This window comes from Nilaparvata lugens, unplaced genomic scaffold (assembly GCF_014356525.2).
Source record: "Nilaparvata lugens isolate BPH unplaced genomic scaffold, ASM1435652v1 scaffold7034, whole genome shotgun sequence".
Classification (NCBI taxonomy): domain Eukaryota; kingdom Metazoa; phylum Arthropoda; class Insecta; order Hemiptera; family Delphacidae; genus Nilaparvata; species Nilaparvata lugens.
This window is the reverse complement of record NW_024092783.1, coordinates 1-14,414: the sequence shown is the minus strand read 5'-3', so window position 1 is coordinate 14,414 and position 14,414 is coordinate 1. Positions and strand designations below refer to the sequence as shown.

The following is a 14,414-nucleotide window of genomic DNA, read 5'->3' as shown; positions in this document are numbered from 1 at the left end:
AACTCAGTGTCTTTCCAATTGAAGCTGGCAATCTTTGACTTCTTCTTTGCTGGGAGCTCACCTGATTCCTGCTTTCTTTTTTTTACAAGACTGGCCTGAAACAATACAAGATTATCTCTATGTACTTGACTATTGGAACATTTTATAGAGCAAATAAGTTTTCATTCAAAAAGTTGAATTGAAGGTAAAATTTGCCAGTCAATTCCTACGTGGTTCCTGTAACATTCTGCAATTATATATACTCTGAGTCTCTCCACCCAGTTGTGACATCAGTTGCAGTTGCAATTATTATTCTATTCGTATAGTTTTTTATGCGTATTGAATACTGTTGAAAGTAAACAGCTGATTTCAAATGCAAAAGTCTGCAACTATTGCGCCCTGTGGGTGAAGGACTTTCAAGCTTGATAAACATTCATCATCAATTTCCAATTTGCAATTACTGAACACAGATAAACTTATTTCAATATTGCTTCCTTACAATGCTGCAGTCAATATTAATGTATAACAATGATACCTGAAATCAGTAGAATAAAATATAATGTTCTTTCTGTTTAGTAGTGGAGGTGGTATTGTGGTAGTAATTCATATTTGCTGGAATTCTTGACAGGCTGATGATGTTCTTGCAACTAATGATGGGACTTGTAACTGATGATAGTGTGAAAACCAAAACTGGTTTCTTTATTTTGAAATAATTGTCTGTGGACTATCAAGAATTCTACCACGTATAATATTCCTCCACATATCAAGTTAACAGCTAGGTGACCAGTCTGTCCAATAGTAAGCAAGTTGTCAGTAGTAAATAAATTTATAGAAAACATTTAGAAATATTTCTATCAAGTCTACATTTTCAAAAATATTTTTTTTAAGTAATTAGTAAAATAAGGTTCATAAGAAGGTTTGAACTCTTTTATTGGGAAGAAGAAGACAGAGCTTTCAAAATTATTGAATATGTAGCATCCACTTGAATTTATAGGCTATTTGGAAGTAATAGTAGAGAATGTTAGAAAGAATGGTCAGTAAACAAGCCAGCTGATTTTTGACTAGCGCAATTTTAGTTTCAGATTAGCAACTTGATTAATATATAATATACTATCAATATTATATGAGTTTACCTTCGAAGTAGTTGGCTGATCATTTATGCTATCTTGCACACTATCACTACTTGAAAGCATTCCAGGACTGTAGTCAGGGTCAGCATCAGTGTCATCACTAAAGTTTCCCAGGTCATTTTGAATGGTACTGACAACATCGTTCTCCAATTCCTCCTCATCTGACATCTCCAAGTCAGAATCATCAAGTTGGCTCATCACATTCAGAATTTCTTCTTCGTTATTCACTGGAATAAAAAGTCATATTTTATTAAGCTATTGGAATAGCATTTTATCAGGAATTTTAATTGAGACTGGTCATGAATGTCTAATAGTAATGGTGATTTTCAATAAATTTAATATTGGCTGAACAATGAGGCCTAGATTGTGAGGAATGGTAGTTTTTCTCACTTGAACTGTTAATAAAACATGTGAATCATCCAGAGATAGATTATTTATGAGGTAGCCTATATAGTCATATCAACCTGGTGTCCTTTTATAGGAACAATCAGAATTTGAGACATTTTGTCATTGGAACCCACTGTACTTTTAAAAGGACATGGCTTTTTCAAGAGTTGAGAAACAGATCTTTTGTGTTTGAAATCAACTAGTTTAGATCAATCAAATTGAACAAGATAATTCACAGTTTTGCACACCAGGATCGCTGACTATATGTTTTCCATAATATTCTTCATGTTCACAACATTTTTTTCAAACTTGTTTGCTCAGATATTAGGCCTACTGACTGTTCTTTTTTCGGGGACACTTCACTTTGATTACACCAGTAAAATCGATAATATCATATTTCAGTATCGGTTCTTGATGCAACCTTATTAGCCTAACTCTATACTATAAATAATTCAATATGCATTCAATCATTAAGGTTTCATAAATTTGAGAAAATAACACATGCTCAAACCCTTAAAAGTTCCATTTCCACTTTATACAAAAGTCCAAATGTAACTAGGTATCGATATAAATGATCTCTGGTGCACTCAAAATGAAGTCTACCCCTTTTTTACAATTTTCTTCAGTTCAGAAACAATCCTATTGAGTTTAGAAATCATCAGCTTGAATTAGATGATTCTAATCACACTAAAAAGTGGTATTAAATAGACATGATAGTTGATCATTTGAACACCAGAGTCATTTAATCTTTCTTTGGTGACTATAAGACAATGTGACAACGAGACGTCACCACTATATTACTAATAAAAAGCGACATCAATCTGTATTTTTTATATGAGCACCGAAATTTTGTTAAATTTATCTCAAGTAGAGATATTTTTTCAAGTAGAAATACCAATGAAAATCTTGGAAATTAGTCTTGGTGCCTTTATTAATACTCATGTATCAATAATATAGAGAAAAAAATAGAGAACGTTTTCAATTCACGTTGTTTGGGGTATTAGTGATGGTAATTTTGCCCCAAAATGGCGGCTGACTGCTCGTGTCCACACTGTCATTCACAGTAATTCACTTTCATTCATTCATTCACTCACTATCATTCATAGTCACATTTCTTCAGAATCCTTGTGTTGAAAACCCGTCCTGTTTAGTTTGGAAACTGTCATCTCCATTTGAGAAGCGGTAGATCTATATTACACGTATTTTTTTGATACTATCTACTAGTTGGTAGTAATTTGTGAGAGAACTGACCGATGTAAGATCGTTCCTATGGTTCCTAGTTATCTTTCTAAAGACCGATTAAATTACTGTTAAACAAGGCTGTATCACTGATTCTCAATTAAGGCCTTCCTTTGATTTGGTTTCGAATTTCCACAATTAATCGAAATAAAATTAGTTGCTGTTTTAAAAAATATATAACTCTGAGTACCCTTTAAATTATTAAAAATGGTAATTATAAAGTAAATTTTAGTTACTGTTATGTTTTCTTTGATAACAAAGTATCTTATCACTCCCATCTGTTTCCAACTGAAAAATTAAATATAATTTCTGTGAATATTCAAGGAATTTTCTTATTGTCTTAGTTCTATTAATTTTCTTACTAGAGCTGTCTATTTCCAATAGAGATAAATTATTTTTGTAAACTTGTTTAATCATTTCTATGTAGTTGTATATTCCGGGAATCTATTATTGTCTTAATCTATGCCTTTTCTTACTAAACTACCCTGATATTTTAAACATCAAGATAAATTATTTTCACGAACTTGTACTATCGAAGAATTTTGTACAGCTTATTGTTGTCTATTCTATTAATTATCTTACTCGACTGTCTATTTCTAACTGGAACTTGAATCATTTCCATGTATTTGTATATTCAAGAAATGTTGTAATGCTTATTATTGTCTATTCTAATCATTTTCTTGTAGAAGGATATGTTCTTTCAACATTCCATTATCTCAATATAAACATTTATTACTTGCTGTAATTCAATGCTTGCTTATTCTTTATAGAATATAAATTATACATTTATTTATATAAATGAATGGAATAAAAAATAATCATATTACTCTCTGATTCACAATCCATGTCTAGTGGAATACTATTAGTTTTTAATTCAATCAGGCTCTCTTGTTTCAGTTCATAAATTAATCATACAATCGTAAAATACTATTTTCTATTATTCATCAGATTTCATTGTTTGTCAATTACAAATTAATTTCAACTATTTCAAAAAATTGCATTTATAAAATTATTCTTCAAAAAGTCTCAGCAAAGCATACATTGGTTGCTTTTTACCATTCATTCATGGGAATCGTTCTGATTAGTTCACCAAAGCGTGCTTGGCGAAAAAGTTCTCAAGATATTTTATCTAAACTATTTAAATTATATTATCCTCCTAAGGCCCAATGTGCTTTTAAAAGTACAATATTTTGTACTGTGGTAAAACCCAAGATAGACTCCCAACATCATGTTATGAAAACCCAATGTACTTCTATAAGGACAAGACTTCCTACTCAAGTACAGCCCAGAGAAATTTTCTCATTTCAAATTGTTGTTTTTTCAATTCCAGTTAATTAAAACTCTTAAGTGATGCATAAAATGCATATAATTTTTTTTTACAAATGTTGTGATAGATTTTTTTGATGTCCTTTTAAAAACTGGGTCTTTAGAGGTTCAGAGGAGAGAAAGCCGAGTTGAAGAACTTTTCATTGAAATATTATTTTATTTTACAAACTAATACTTATGAGGATGGGATAAAATGATAGAATAGAATTTCTTTGACAATTGTTATAAGGCTAAAGCTCATTGCAAGAAAATTAAAAATTACAAGAGTTACAAAGAAAAATTACAAAAGAGAACCTACATTCTAATAGTATGATACTTGAGGAAAAATACTTCATAAATTGACATAAACAAATTATAAAGACCCTGAATTTATAAACCATTTTGTATTTTCTCAGCTGTGTGACCTTCTTCAGGGGTATGTTTGATTTCACCTGATCTTCGCGGTAGCAGAGGCAGGCATTGGAAATTGCCAGATCAAACAAATGCATTATTGTCCTAGTAGTCCACTTTCTGGTTCGCTGCCTTGAAGAGCAATATGAAAGCATGCGGTCTGCTAAATCCACACCTCCCATATATGTATTATATGCCTTTATAACGTGAGGCTGTGGTACACTAATGTACTTTTTGTCTTTCTTTGACCATCTTTGAACCATGTTGATGGGTTCCTTGCCTTCATTACTAGATATCATCATAACTGACTTGTTGTCCTGCCACTTCACAATACACATCTTGTTATCTTCTCTCACTTTGATATCTATTGTGCCTCTTCCTTCCTTTGCCATTTCCTTGTCTGACTTTAGAGGATTGTTAGGCAAGTATCTCTTGTCAAGAGTTCCTGTGGATTTAAAACCCCGAGCTAGAAGCTCATCAGCTAGTTTCACTGTGCTAAAGAGTCGGTCATAATAGATTGTATGTCCAGGCACCAGTGATCGAGTTAGGCATAGAATCGCAGCCTCCATACTATTGAATCCATAATTCTTCTCTTCAAGAAAAGAGTTCGATCCTTGGAAAATTTCAAAGTCACAAACCACCCCATTAGGGTTGGCTAGCACAAAAGCTTTCAGTCCTACAGGATTGGGTTTGTTAGGGACGTATTGCTTTAGACTTGTATGCCCACTAAAAGGGATCATCATCTCATCGATGCAGATGTGATCCATTCGGTTCTGTTTCAAGCAACCGTTCTGGATTGCATTTATCAGGGGTCTCACTTTCCACAAACGATCTGCTTTCCTTTTTTCTTCTGGAACATCATCATCATAAACTAATTTCAATGATCTTCTAATCAAAAAATATTTCTCTCTTGGCATGGCATTAGCCACAAGAGGCACTCTCCACTTTTTCATCCAATACATCCTCAACTGTGGATATTGAACTGCAGCTATCACAAAAGATATTCCAAGCCATTTCTTCATTTCTATTAATGTGAGCATGTGCTTACCCGTCCTTCTAATATGTTTTGGTTGGTTTTATCAACAATCAGTTGAAGAAGTTCATCATCAATATAATGCTCAATGTATTTGAATGCATCCCATCCAATCGAGTTTAATGGGACGTAGCTTGGTGAAGCTAAAATGAGTGGATCTGGAAGAAACTCAGTGTCTTTCCAATTGAAGCTGGCAATCTTTGACTTCTTCTTTGCTGGGAGCTCACCTGATTCCTGCTTCCTTTTTTTTTACAAGACTGGCCTGAAACAATACAAGATTATCTCCATGTACTTGACTATTGGATAATTTTATAGAGCAAATAAGTTTTCATTCAAAGAGTTGAATTGAAGGTAAATTTTTCAGTCAATTCCTACGTGGTTCCTGTAACATTCTGCAATTATATATACTCTGAGGCTCTCCATCCAGTTGTGACATCAGTTGCAGTTGCAATTATTATTCTATACATATAGTTTTATATGTGTATTGAATACTGTTGAAAATAAACAGATGATTTCAAATGCAAAAGTCTGCAACTATTGCGCCCTGTGGGTGAAGGACTTTCAAGCTTGATAAACATTCATCATCAATTTCCAATTTGCAATTACTGAACACAGATAAACCTATTTCAATATTGCTTCCTTACAATGCTGCAGTCAATATTAATGTATAACATGATACCTGAAATCAGTAGAATACAATATAATGTTCTTTCTGTGTAGTAGTGGAGGTGGTATTGTTGTATTAATTCATATTTGCTGGAATTCTTGACAGTCTGATGATGGACTTGTAACTGATGATAGTGTGAAAACCAAAACTGGTTTCATTATTTTGAAATAATTATCTGTGGACATTCAAGAATTCTACCACGTATAATATTCCTCCACATATCAAGTTAACAGCTAGGTGACCAGTCTGTCCAATAGTAAGCAAGTTGTCAGTAGTAAATAAATTTATAGAAAACATTTAGAAATATTTCTATCAAGTCTACATTTTCAAAAATATTTTTTTTAAGTAATTAGTAAAATAAGGTTCATAAGAAGGTTTTGAACTCTTTTATTGGGAAGAAGAAGACAGAGCTTTCAAAATTATTGAATATGTAGCATCCACTTGAATTTATAGGCTATTTGGAAGTAATAGTAGAGAATGTTAGAGAGAATGGTCAGTAAACAAGCCAGCTGATTTTTGACTAGCACAATTTTTAGTTTCAGATTAGCAACTTGATTAATATATAATATACTATCAATATTATATGAGTTTACCTTCGAAGTAGTTGGCTGATCATTTATGATATCTTCCTCACTATCACTACTTGAAAGCATTCCAGGACTGTAGTCAGGGTCAGCATCAGTGTCATCACTAAAGTTTCCCAGGTCATTTTGAATGGTACTGACAACATCGTTCTCCAATTCCTCCTCATCTGACATCTCCAAGTCAGAATCATCAAGTTGGCTCATCACATTCAGAATTTCTTCTTCGGTATTCACTGGAATAAAAAGTCATATTTTATTAAGCTATTGGAATAGCATTTTATCAGGAATTTTAGTTGAGACTGGTCATGAATGTCTAATAGTAATGGTGATTTTCAATAAATTTAATATTGGTTGAACAATGAGGCCTAGATTGTGAGGGATGATAGTTTTTCTCACTTGAACTGTTAATAAAACATGTGAATCATCCAGAGATAGATTATTTATGAGGTAGCCTATATAGTCATATCAACCTGGTGTCCTTTTATAGGAACAATCAGAATTTGAGACATTTTGTCATTGGAACCCACTGTACTTTTAAAAGGACATGGCTTTTTCAAGGGTTGAGAACCAGACTCAACAGGTCTTTTTGACTTTCTTTTTTATTCAATAAATTGGTATCAGTATTAAACTAAAGGTTTATGGTGAAAAATATGATTAATTATAACTTTTAAATACTTACAAACTCGTTGAGATTTAAGCCTTTTTTTCCTTGGTGATTCCATACTTTTTCTTCAACAGTTGCAAGAATAACTAACCTCCAATCTTCTCAGCAATGGTATGAAATGAAGCTTGAACAACAACAAAACAAACAGGCTGTCCAACATCACCTGGAATAAATTCCCTTCTTTTTGAAAAAAATCCCCTGAAACTGTGTCCTTTTAAAAGAACATCAGGCTTTAACTCAGTAAATTTTAAAAACTCATTGGGTTTTACATGAGTGCAAAATTGTGTTCTTTTAAAAGGACATACGGCCTCAGCTCCTTGTAAATAATTTATTGCTTGGGTCTTAGGAGGTTAAATTAATCAAAGAATTGCATGTATCGTGTTTTATGTCAAATTTCTAATTAAATTAGTTTTTCTAATTAAATTTGTCCAATTAACCAACATATATGTATGAGATTTATATAGCCTACTTATTTACAAGTACAATCTCTTGTTCTGAACAAACTTGGTGTACAGTTTCTCGGCAACCAGATTACTATAGATTTATTTCCTTGTTAAATAAATGTGTTTTTATAGAAAATTTGTGTTTATCTTACGAACCCTAGACTTGAATTATTACGATTTAAATCGAGTTTTAATAGAAATTTCATAATAGTTTATTATTACTTTCCTTGCCCTATTACCATAGGTAGAGAAAGTATTGCTTTCCGAAAAAAATTAAGGTACCCCAATTTCTAAATTTCTATACGTTTCAAGTTCCCCTGAGTCCAAAAAAGTGGGTTTTGGGTATTGGTCTGTATGTGTGTATGAGTGTATGTGCGTCTGTGTACACGATATCTCATCTCCCAATTTACGGAATCACTTGAAATTTGGAACTTAAGGTCCTTCCCCTATAAGGATCCGACACGAACAATTTCGATCAAATGCAATTCAAGATGGCGGCTAAAATGGCGAAAATGTTGTCAAAAACAGGGTTTTTCGCGATTTTCTCGAAAACAGCTCCAACGATTTTGATAAAATCTATACCTAAAATAGTCATTGATAAGCTCTATCAACTGCCACAAGTCTCATATCATTAAAAATTTCAGGAGCTCCGCCTCATCTATGCAAAGTTTGATTTTAGATTCCCAATTATCAGGCTTCAGATACAATTCAAACAAAAAAAATCAAGTGGAAAAGATTGAGCATAAAAATCTCTACAATTAATGTTTTGTTACATTTTCACATAAAATTAAAAATAAGCTCGAAATTCGAGAAAATGTGATTATTCAATTGCAAACTGTTGGCAACTGTTGATTCTTTTAAATTATTCACTATTAAGAGATAGCACACATCGTGTGTCTCCAGCGTCTCATATCTTGAATAGTAGTCTCTTATGCGCGTGAACACTAGCGTCAGTTGATCAATAATTTTCATACGGCAAGGAAAGTAGTGTGAGTGCGCCACACCAGATTTTTTTATGTAGTTGTTAAAGTATTATGATAAATTCATAAGTTTCTAGATATACCTAAACTGAGTTAATTTAATGTATCTTCATTACAGTGGTATCAGAAGTTCTGGCTCTTCAAAATATAAACTTTGTCTTCTACTTTGAAGATATAGACTATGATCAACTACACTTTCAAATAGAAAAAATCAATTTTTACTTTCTTGCCCTATTACCATAGGTAAGGAAAGTATTGCTTTCCGAAAAAATTAAGGTACCCCAATTTCTAAATTTCTATACGTTTCAAGGTCCCCTGAGTCCAAAAAAGTGATTTTTGGGTATTGGTCTGTATGTGTGTGTGTGTATGTATGAGTGTATGTGAGTCTGTGTACACGATATCTCGTCTCCGAATTAACGGAATGACTTGAAATTTAGAACTTAAGGTCCTTACTATATAAGGATCCGACACGAACAATTTCGATCAAATGCAATTCAAGATGGAGGCTGAAATGGCGAAAATGTTGTCAAAAACAGGGTTTTTCGCGATTTTCTCAAAAACGGCTCCAACGATTTTGATCAAATTTATACCAAAAATAGTAATTGATAAGCTCTATCAACTGCCACAAGTCTCATATCTGTAAAAATTTCAGGAGCTCTGCCCCATCTATGCAAAGTTTGATTTTAGATTTCCAATTATCAGGCTTCAGATGAAATTTAAACAAAAAATGTTGAGTGAAAAAGATTAAGCATGAAAATCTCTACAATTAATAATTAGTAACATTTTCATCTAAAATTGAAAATAAGCACGAAATTCGAGAAAATGTTACTATTTCAATTGCAACTGTTGATTCACTATGAAGAGATAGCAGACCTCGTATGTCTTCAGCGTTATTGTCCTGTCACCAGCTGGCTCAGATCTTTGTTATAAGTAGACTTGAGATGCGCGTGCACACTAGCGTCAGGTGATCAATTTTCATAACGGCAAGGAAAGTTGTGTGAGTGCGCCACACCAGATTTTTATAGCAAGACAATGGTAAAACAAATGAGAATACAATCTCATGAGTAAAAATTATATTTGTTCTTGCTTATCGTTTATGAGTAAAACAGCACGAGAAAATTTTATTATTTATAGAATATAATCAAACACGCAAAGATAATGCATAAAATTTAATAAAGTTGATAGTTGGAGTAGGCTTTTCAAATAGAGTGCATTGATCAGTTTCAAATAACTTCCCGCGTTGCATTATAGAAATGGATGCCGCAGTGTTACCAAACTGTCAAACAGATGACTTTTTATGTCACTATCTTCAATTCAAAACTATCAATAAAGTAAAAAATTTCCATGAATTTAAAAAATTATGCAAAAAAAAAAAGTATAAAAAATTGTTTCGGACACAGAATCTTATTTAAAATGTTTTTTCTTTAAAAATTCATTTTCCCAAGCAGCAGCATTGTCGTCGTCTGATAATCTGGATTCTGGAATTTCTGGAACAGTGGTGAAAAATGGCCGGTCTCAGGCAGTTGGGTCGTTGTGCTTTAAATGTGAATAGATGCCTTCTAAAAACAAATACATGTTTACCGATAGCTACAAAAGTATCACAAAAATTCATTCATTACCGATTGAATGAACCCACACTACTAACATCATCCATTCAGGTAAAGTAGCTGTAAATTTGATTGTGTCCTAGGCTAGGTCATCTTAACCGTAGCTACATCGTGTTCGATTTTCATTCAATTTAAATTGGGTTTCAAAGTTTTTGAAAATTTGTCTCTCATGTCAAATAAAAATGAAATCTTCATCTGGATTCTAAAAATGTTACCCAACACTCAAAAATGTGCGGCTAATATTAAAAATTATGACACAGTTAATGGAACCCCAATTCCAATGGGTTCAATAAAAGGTCTGCTTTATTATCACTAGTTTTGATACAATCACCAAGTATTTATAATCTCAACTGGTAAATCATCAGTTTTTTCTACAATTCTTATGAGTACCATTTGAAACATATTACAGAAACAAAGATAAAGTAATTATTAAAACTTTACTTTTGTTTCCCCAACATAACCTTGTCAAGTTATTATTTAGTTCATGTCAAGGTATCATTTTATTTTTTTTCAGTTGAAGAGAGAAAATAATGTTTCCTAGTGGATGATAATACATTCTGTATCTGTATTTGAATTTAAAGTTCTCCATGTAACCCAATTAATAGAAAAAAGTTAGATTAACCTAAATTCCCCAGCCAACTGAATTTTTTTTTAATATTCAATCCTTACAATATGCTTTGAAAACTTTGCTTGTATAAAAATAGAATTTTATTGTAATAATACTAGTAATATTTAATTTTTGTAAGTTATAAATTAAACAAAAAAAAACCATACTTTCCACGTTTCATCTTAAGAAAAAGCACTTAAGCTACCTTATCAAAGTATACGGTACCAACACTTGAAAATTACTAATAAAATCTCACATTCTTGTATAATAATATTAGCTTATATTAATGCTGTCTATCTAATCTAGCATTTTTTTTTTTTTTTAGTGTCACATAGTCAATTCAAAAGTAGCAAGTTCTGGTAGGCCTATACTATATCATATTATAAATGCTCTATAGCTGTAAAATACTTGTTTTTAAAGATTAAAAAATTGAAATAATTTCCACATTTGAAAATATATTTGAATATTTTATTCAACTTGTTGACAAATAATAATATCATCAGTAGACTCCCAAAGTCAAATCAATGATGATCAGCTTTCATTTTTTTTTTTAATTTCTTCTATTATTTTAAAAAATAAATATTTTTTGACAAAATAGTTTTGTTTTGCACAGCACCCGTTCTATGACCTGGGAAGATGTGTGAGCACAACTATCACATCCGGTCAAACCCTCACCAAAGCTGAAGTTGAAGACAGGGTGATGAAAGTGTGCAGAGCATTTGACAAAGTTACTGCTGACAAGGTATCTAATTCATAATTTTTAAATATATCTTATTTGGTTTGTTTTGCAGAGAGTTAGTACGCCGAACCGATGTTACGCCCATGGTCCACCCCTGGATCTGCCTCAGATCAGGGAAAGAGTCACTTGGTGCTTAAGTTGTACGATAAAATTGACCCAGTCAAGGTAGATAAATACTCATGATTTATAGAAATTTTTAAATGGGGTACTGCTCGTCTAAAGTTGAGAAAAGAAAGCATAGAAAAGATATCTTTTCAATGTGTAATTACCTACTAAACAATCAATAAACATTGTCAATATTGACTCACTTGCATTAGTATTAAAAATATTAGATAATGGACGTCCTGAATTGAATTAATCATTTCAATATATAGTGAGGTCCACGTTTAATGGCAGTGGGGAAGATAGGAGATCAACGTTGCCGATCCTCTTTCTTGTCAAGGTCCACGTTATAATGGCAGTGGAGAAAGATAGGAGATCACGTTGCCGATCCTCTTTCTTGTCAATGCCGTCTATAGACGGTAGTTGATACAGGTTTATTGATGTAATATTAACTGTTCATTCACGTTTAAAATAATCAATCATATTTTATTAAGCAAGAAATTATATTTTCCAATAATTTCATAATTAAGATGAAATATTTTTTAATTATTAATTCTACATTTTTAAAAGACGATCTGGCAACAGAGCAAAGCGAGAAAGAGATAGCGCTATCCGCTTTGTTGAATGATGGACAAGGATAGCTATACCATTGCTAATCAAACACTGCCATTATAACGTGCACCTCACTATAGTTACTTGTTTCGACATTAGATGTATCTAATTTATGCACCATCTATTCACTCCAGACCCGGTTTCTAGGACACTTATTGGTTTAATAGACTATTAGATTTAATAAGTGTTCTAGCAACCGGATTCTAATGTAACACATCATTGAATATGTTTTGTGTTTGACGTCTATTGCGATTCTTGAAGAATTAGGCTATTTGAACAATTAAATTTTGAATATATAAATAGCTGGATGCTCGACCATTAGGCCGCTGCAGTTTTCTGGCTTTTTCTCGTGACTGAAGCACTGAACAAACTATAAGAGAACATTTCTTAACTTTTATAATGTGAATTTAGTGGTCGCCTGTTACTTTTATTCAAAACTCTAAATTTTATATAAAACAAAATATATAGTAATGCTTGAATTCAAGCATTTTTGTTCTGAATCATTAATGAATACACTTCTACTTGTGAATGAGGTATTTGTGAGTGCAACACAAAATGTTTTTTCTTGTTTCTCATTATGTAACTCTTGATATTTATAGCCTAAAATATATTTTCATGCAACTTTAATAAAATTCTAAATTTTAACTATTTTGTTTTGTTTGCAGCTCACTGCCGACTCGCATTTCATTAATGACTTAGGATTAGACTCACTTGATCACGTAGAGATTATAATGGCCATGGAAGATGAGTTTGGTAAGATTATATTTTTATTCATTTTCCACTCAATCAAAATTTTTCTGGATATGAACGAATTCTCAGAATATTTTAGAGTACTTGAGCCCTGCTTTACAATGAACTAGTTCTGCTGAGCAGAAACAGAACCATTGGCTGGCTCTTAAGGGAGCGTCAATATTATTTTTTCCCTTTTTGTGTAGTTGAGAAGTTGATATTGTGATAGTTATTCATATTGAATGAAAAAGACTAAGAAATTGTCAAAAACCACAGATTTATTGATAATTAGAAAGACCGGTTTCCGTTATTACACCATTGTCAATCTATGATAAACTAAAACTAAATACAAGAGCAGCAGAACTTATACTTGTAGGCGAGTACTGCTATTGGTCAAGGGCATGAACGCCTGCCATTGGCCCAGCTAGACAGTCTCCTCCCACTCAACGGTGTGACAAAATGGTGGCTCAAGCAACAGAATCGCCATGATAACAAAATTTACTTTCAGTTCAAAATAAGAACCAAGAAAACAAGTGTGAAAGATAATAAAACAAATATGTAAATGGACACACTTGTTTTATTGGTTCTTATTTTTTACTGAAAGTAAATTTTGTTATCGTGGCGATTCTGTTGCTTAAGCCGCCATTTTGTCACACCGTTGAGTGGGAGGAGACTGTCTAGCTGGGCCAATGGCTGACGTTCATGCCAATAGGAGTACTCGCCTACTAGTATAAATTCTTCTGCTCTTGTATTTAGTTTAAGTTTATCAGAGATTGACAATGGTGTAATAACCGAAACCGGTATTTCTAAGTATCAATAAATCTGTGGTTTTTGACAATTTCTTAGTATTTTTCATACAATATTATTTTTTGTGCTGAAGGTGATGCTCAAATGAGCTCCATGCTTGTGCGTGAGTAATGAGAGAGATGAGTGGACCTACAGATTTAGGTGAGATTCGAACCACCGGAAAGTGATTTTCAAACTCTTACTTACGTACTCCTCAGCTCTACAGGTCTTTACAACCCTTGGCCTCCCTCACATAGCCTCTCCATCTGTCTCGATCCTCGGCGTCCCTCCTCCAGTTACGAACTCCAAGCGTCCTTAGATCGCGTCCACATCATCCGTCCATCTATTTCTTGGTCGACCTTTTCTTCTTCTGTTATATATTTTCTCCTTCCATATACATTTCACCACTC

The 14,414-nt window shown here is 32.7% G+C and overlaps 3 protein-coding genes across 4 annotated transcripts; 1 reads left to right on the top strand and 2 right to left on the bottom strand.

Annotated features, from left to right (window-relative positions):
* Positions 1–1,112: 1,112 nt before the first annotated feature.
* LOC120356538 (piggyBac transposable element-derived protein 3-like) lies at positions 1,113–5,473 on the bottom strand (the record flags this gene model as incomplete). The annotated part of the gene is made up of 2 exons (XM_039445480.1): positions 4,627–5,473; positions 1,113–1,336 (listed from the first exon to the last, which is right to left on the bottom strand). Coding segments are annotated over exons 1-2 (1,071 nt in total), but the record flags the coding sequence as incomplete, so codon positions are not given.
* A 49-nt stretch (positions 5,474–5,522) lies between these two features.
* LOC120356539 lies at positions 5,523–7,497 on the bottom strand. Of its 2 annotated transcripts, XM_039445482.1 has the most exons (3): positions 7,415–7,497; positions 6,745–6,968; positions 5,523–5,746 (listed from the first exon to the last, which is right to left on the bottom strand). In XM_039445482.1, the coding sequence occupies exons 1-3, from the start codon at positions 7,455–7,457 to the stop codon at positions 5,708–5,710; spliced, it is 306 nt and encodes a 101-aa protein (XP_039301416.1). In that variant the 5' UTR covers positions 7,458–7,497; the 3' UTR covers positions 5,523–5,707. The 2 variants fall into 2 exon arrangements, with proteins under 2 accessions (XP_039301416.1, XP_039301415.1); XM_039445481.1 differs by lacking the exon at positions 5,523–5,746 and having other exon boundaries at positions 6,533–6,968.
* Positions 7,498–10,285: 2,788 nt separating this feature from the next.
* Positions 10,286–13,242, top strand: LOC120348964 (acyl carrier protein, mitochondrial-like; the record flags this gene model as incomplete). The annotated part of the gene is given in 3 exon segments (XM_039445479.1): positions 10,286–10,480; positions 11,650–11,778; positions 13,155–13,242. Coding segments are annotated over 3 exon segments (370 nt in total), but the record flags the coding sequence as incomplete, so codon positions are not given.
* Positions 13,243–14,414: the final 1,172 nt, after the last annotated feature.

What these genes read in the sequence shown, in the direction of transcription:
- LOC120356539 (XM_039445481.1), bottom strand. Translation starts at nt 7,457, where the DNA reads ATGGAATCACCAAGGAAAAAAAGGCTTAAATCTCAACGAGTTT. An exon ending in GCTTAAATCTCAACGAGTTT is followed by an intron (nt 6,969 to 7,414) that starts GTAAGTATTTAA and finishes TTTTTATTCCAG; the next exon opens with TGAATACCGAAGAAGAAATT.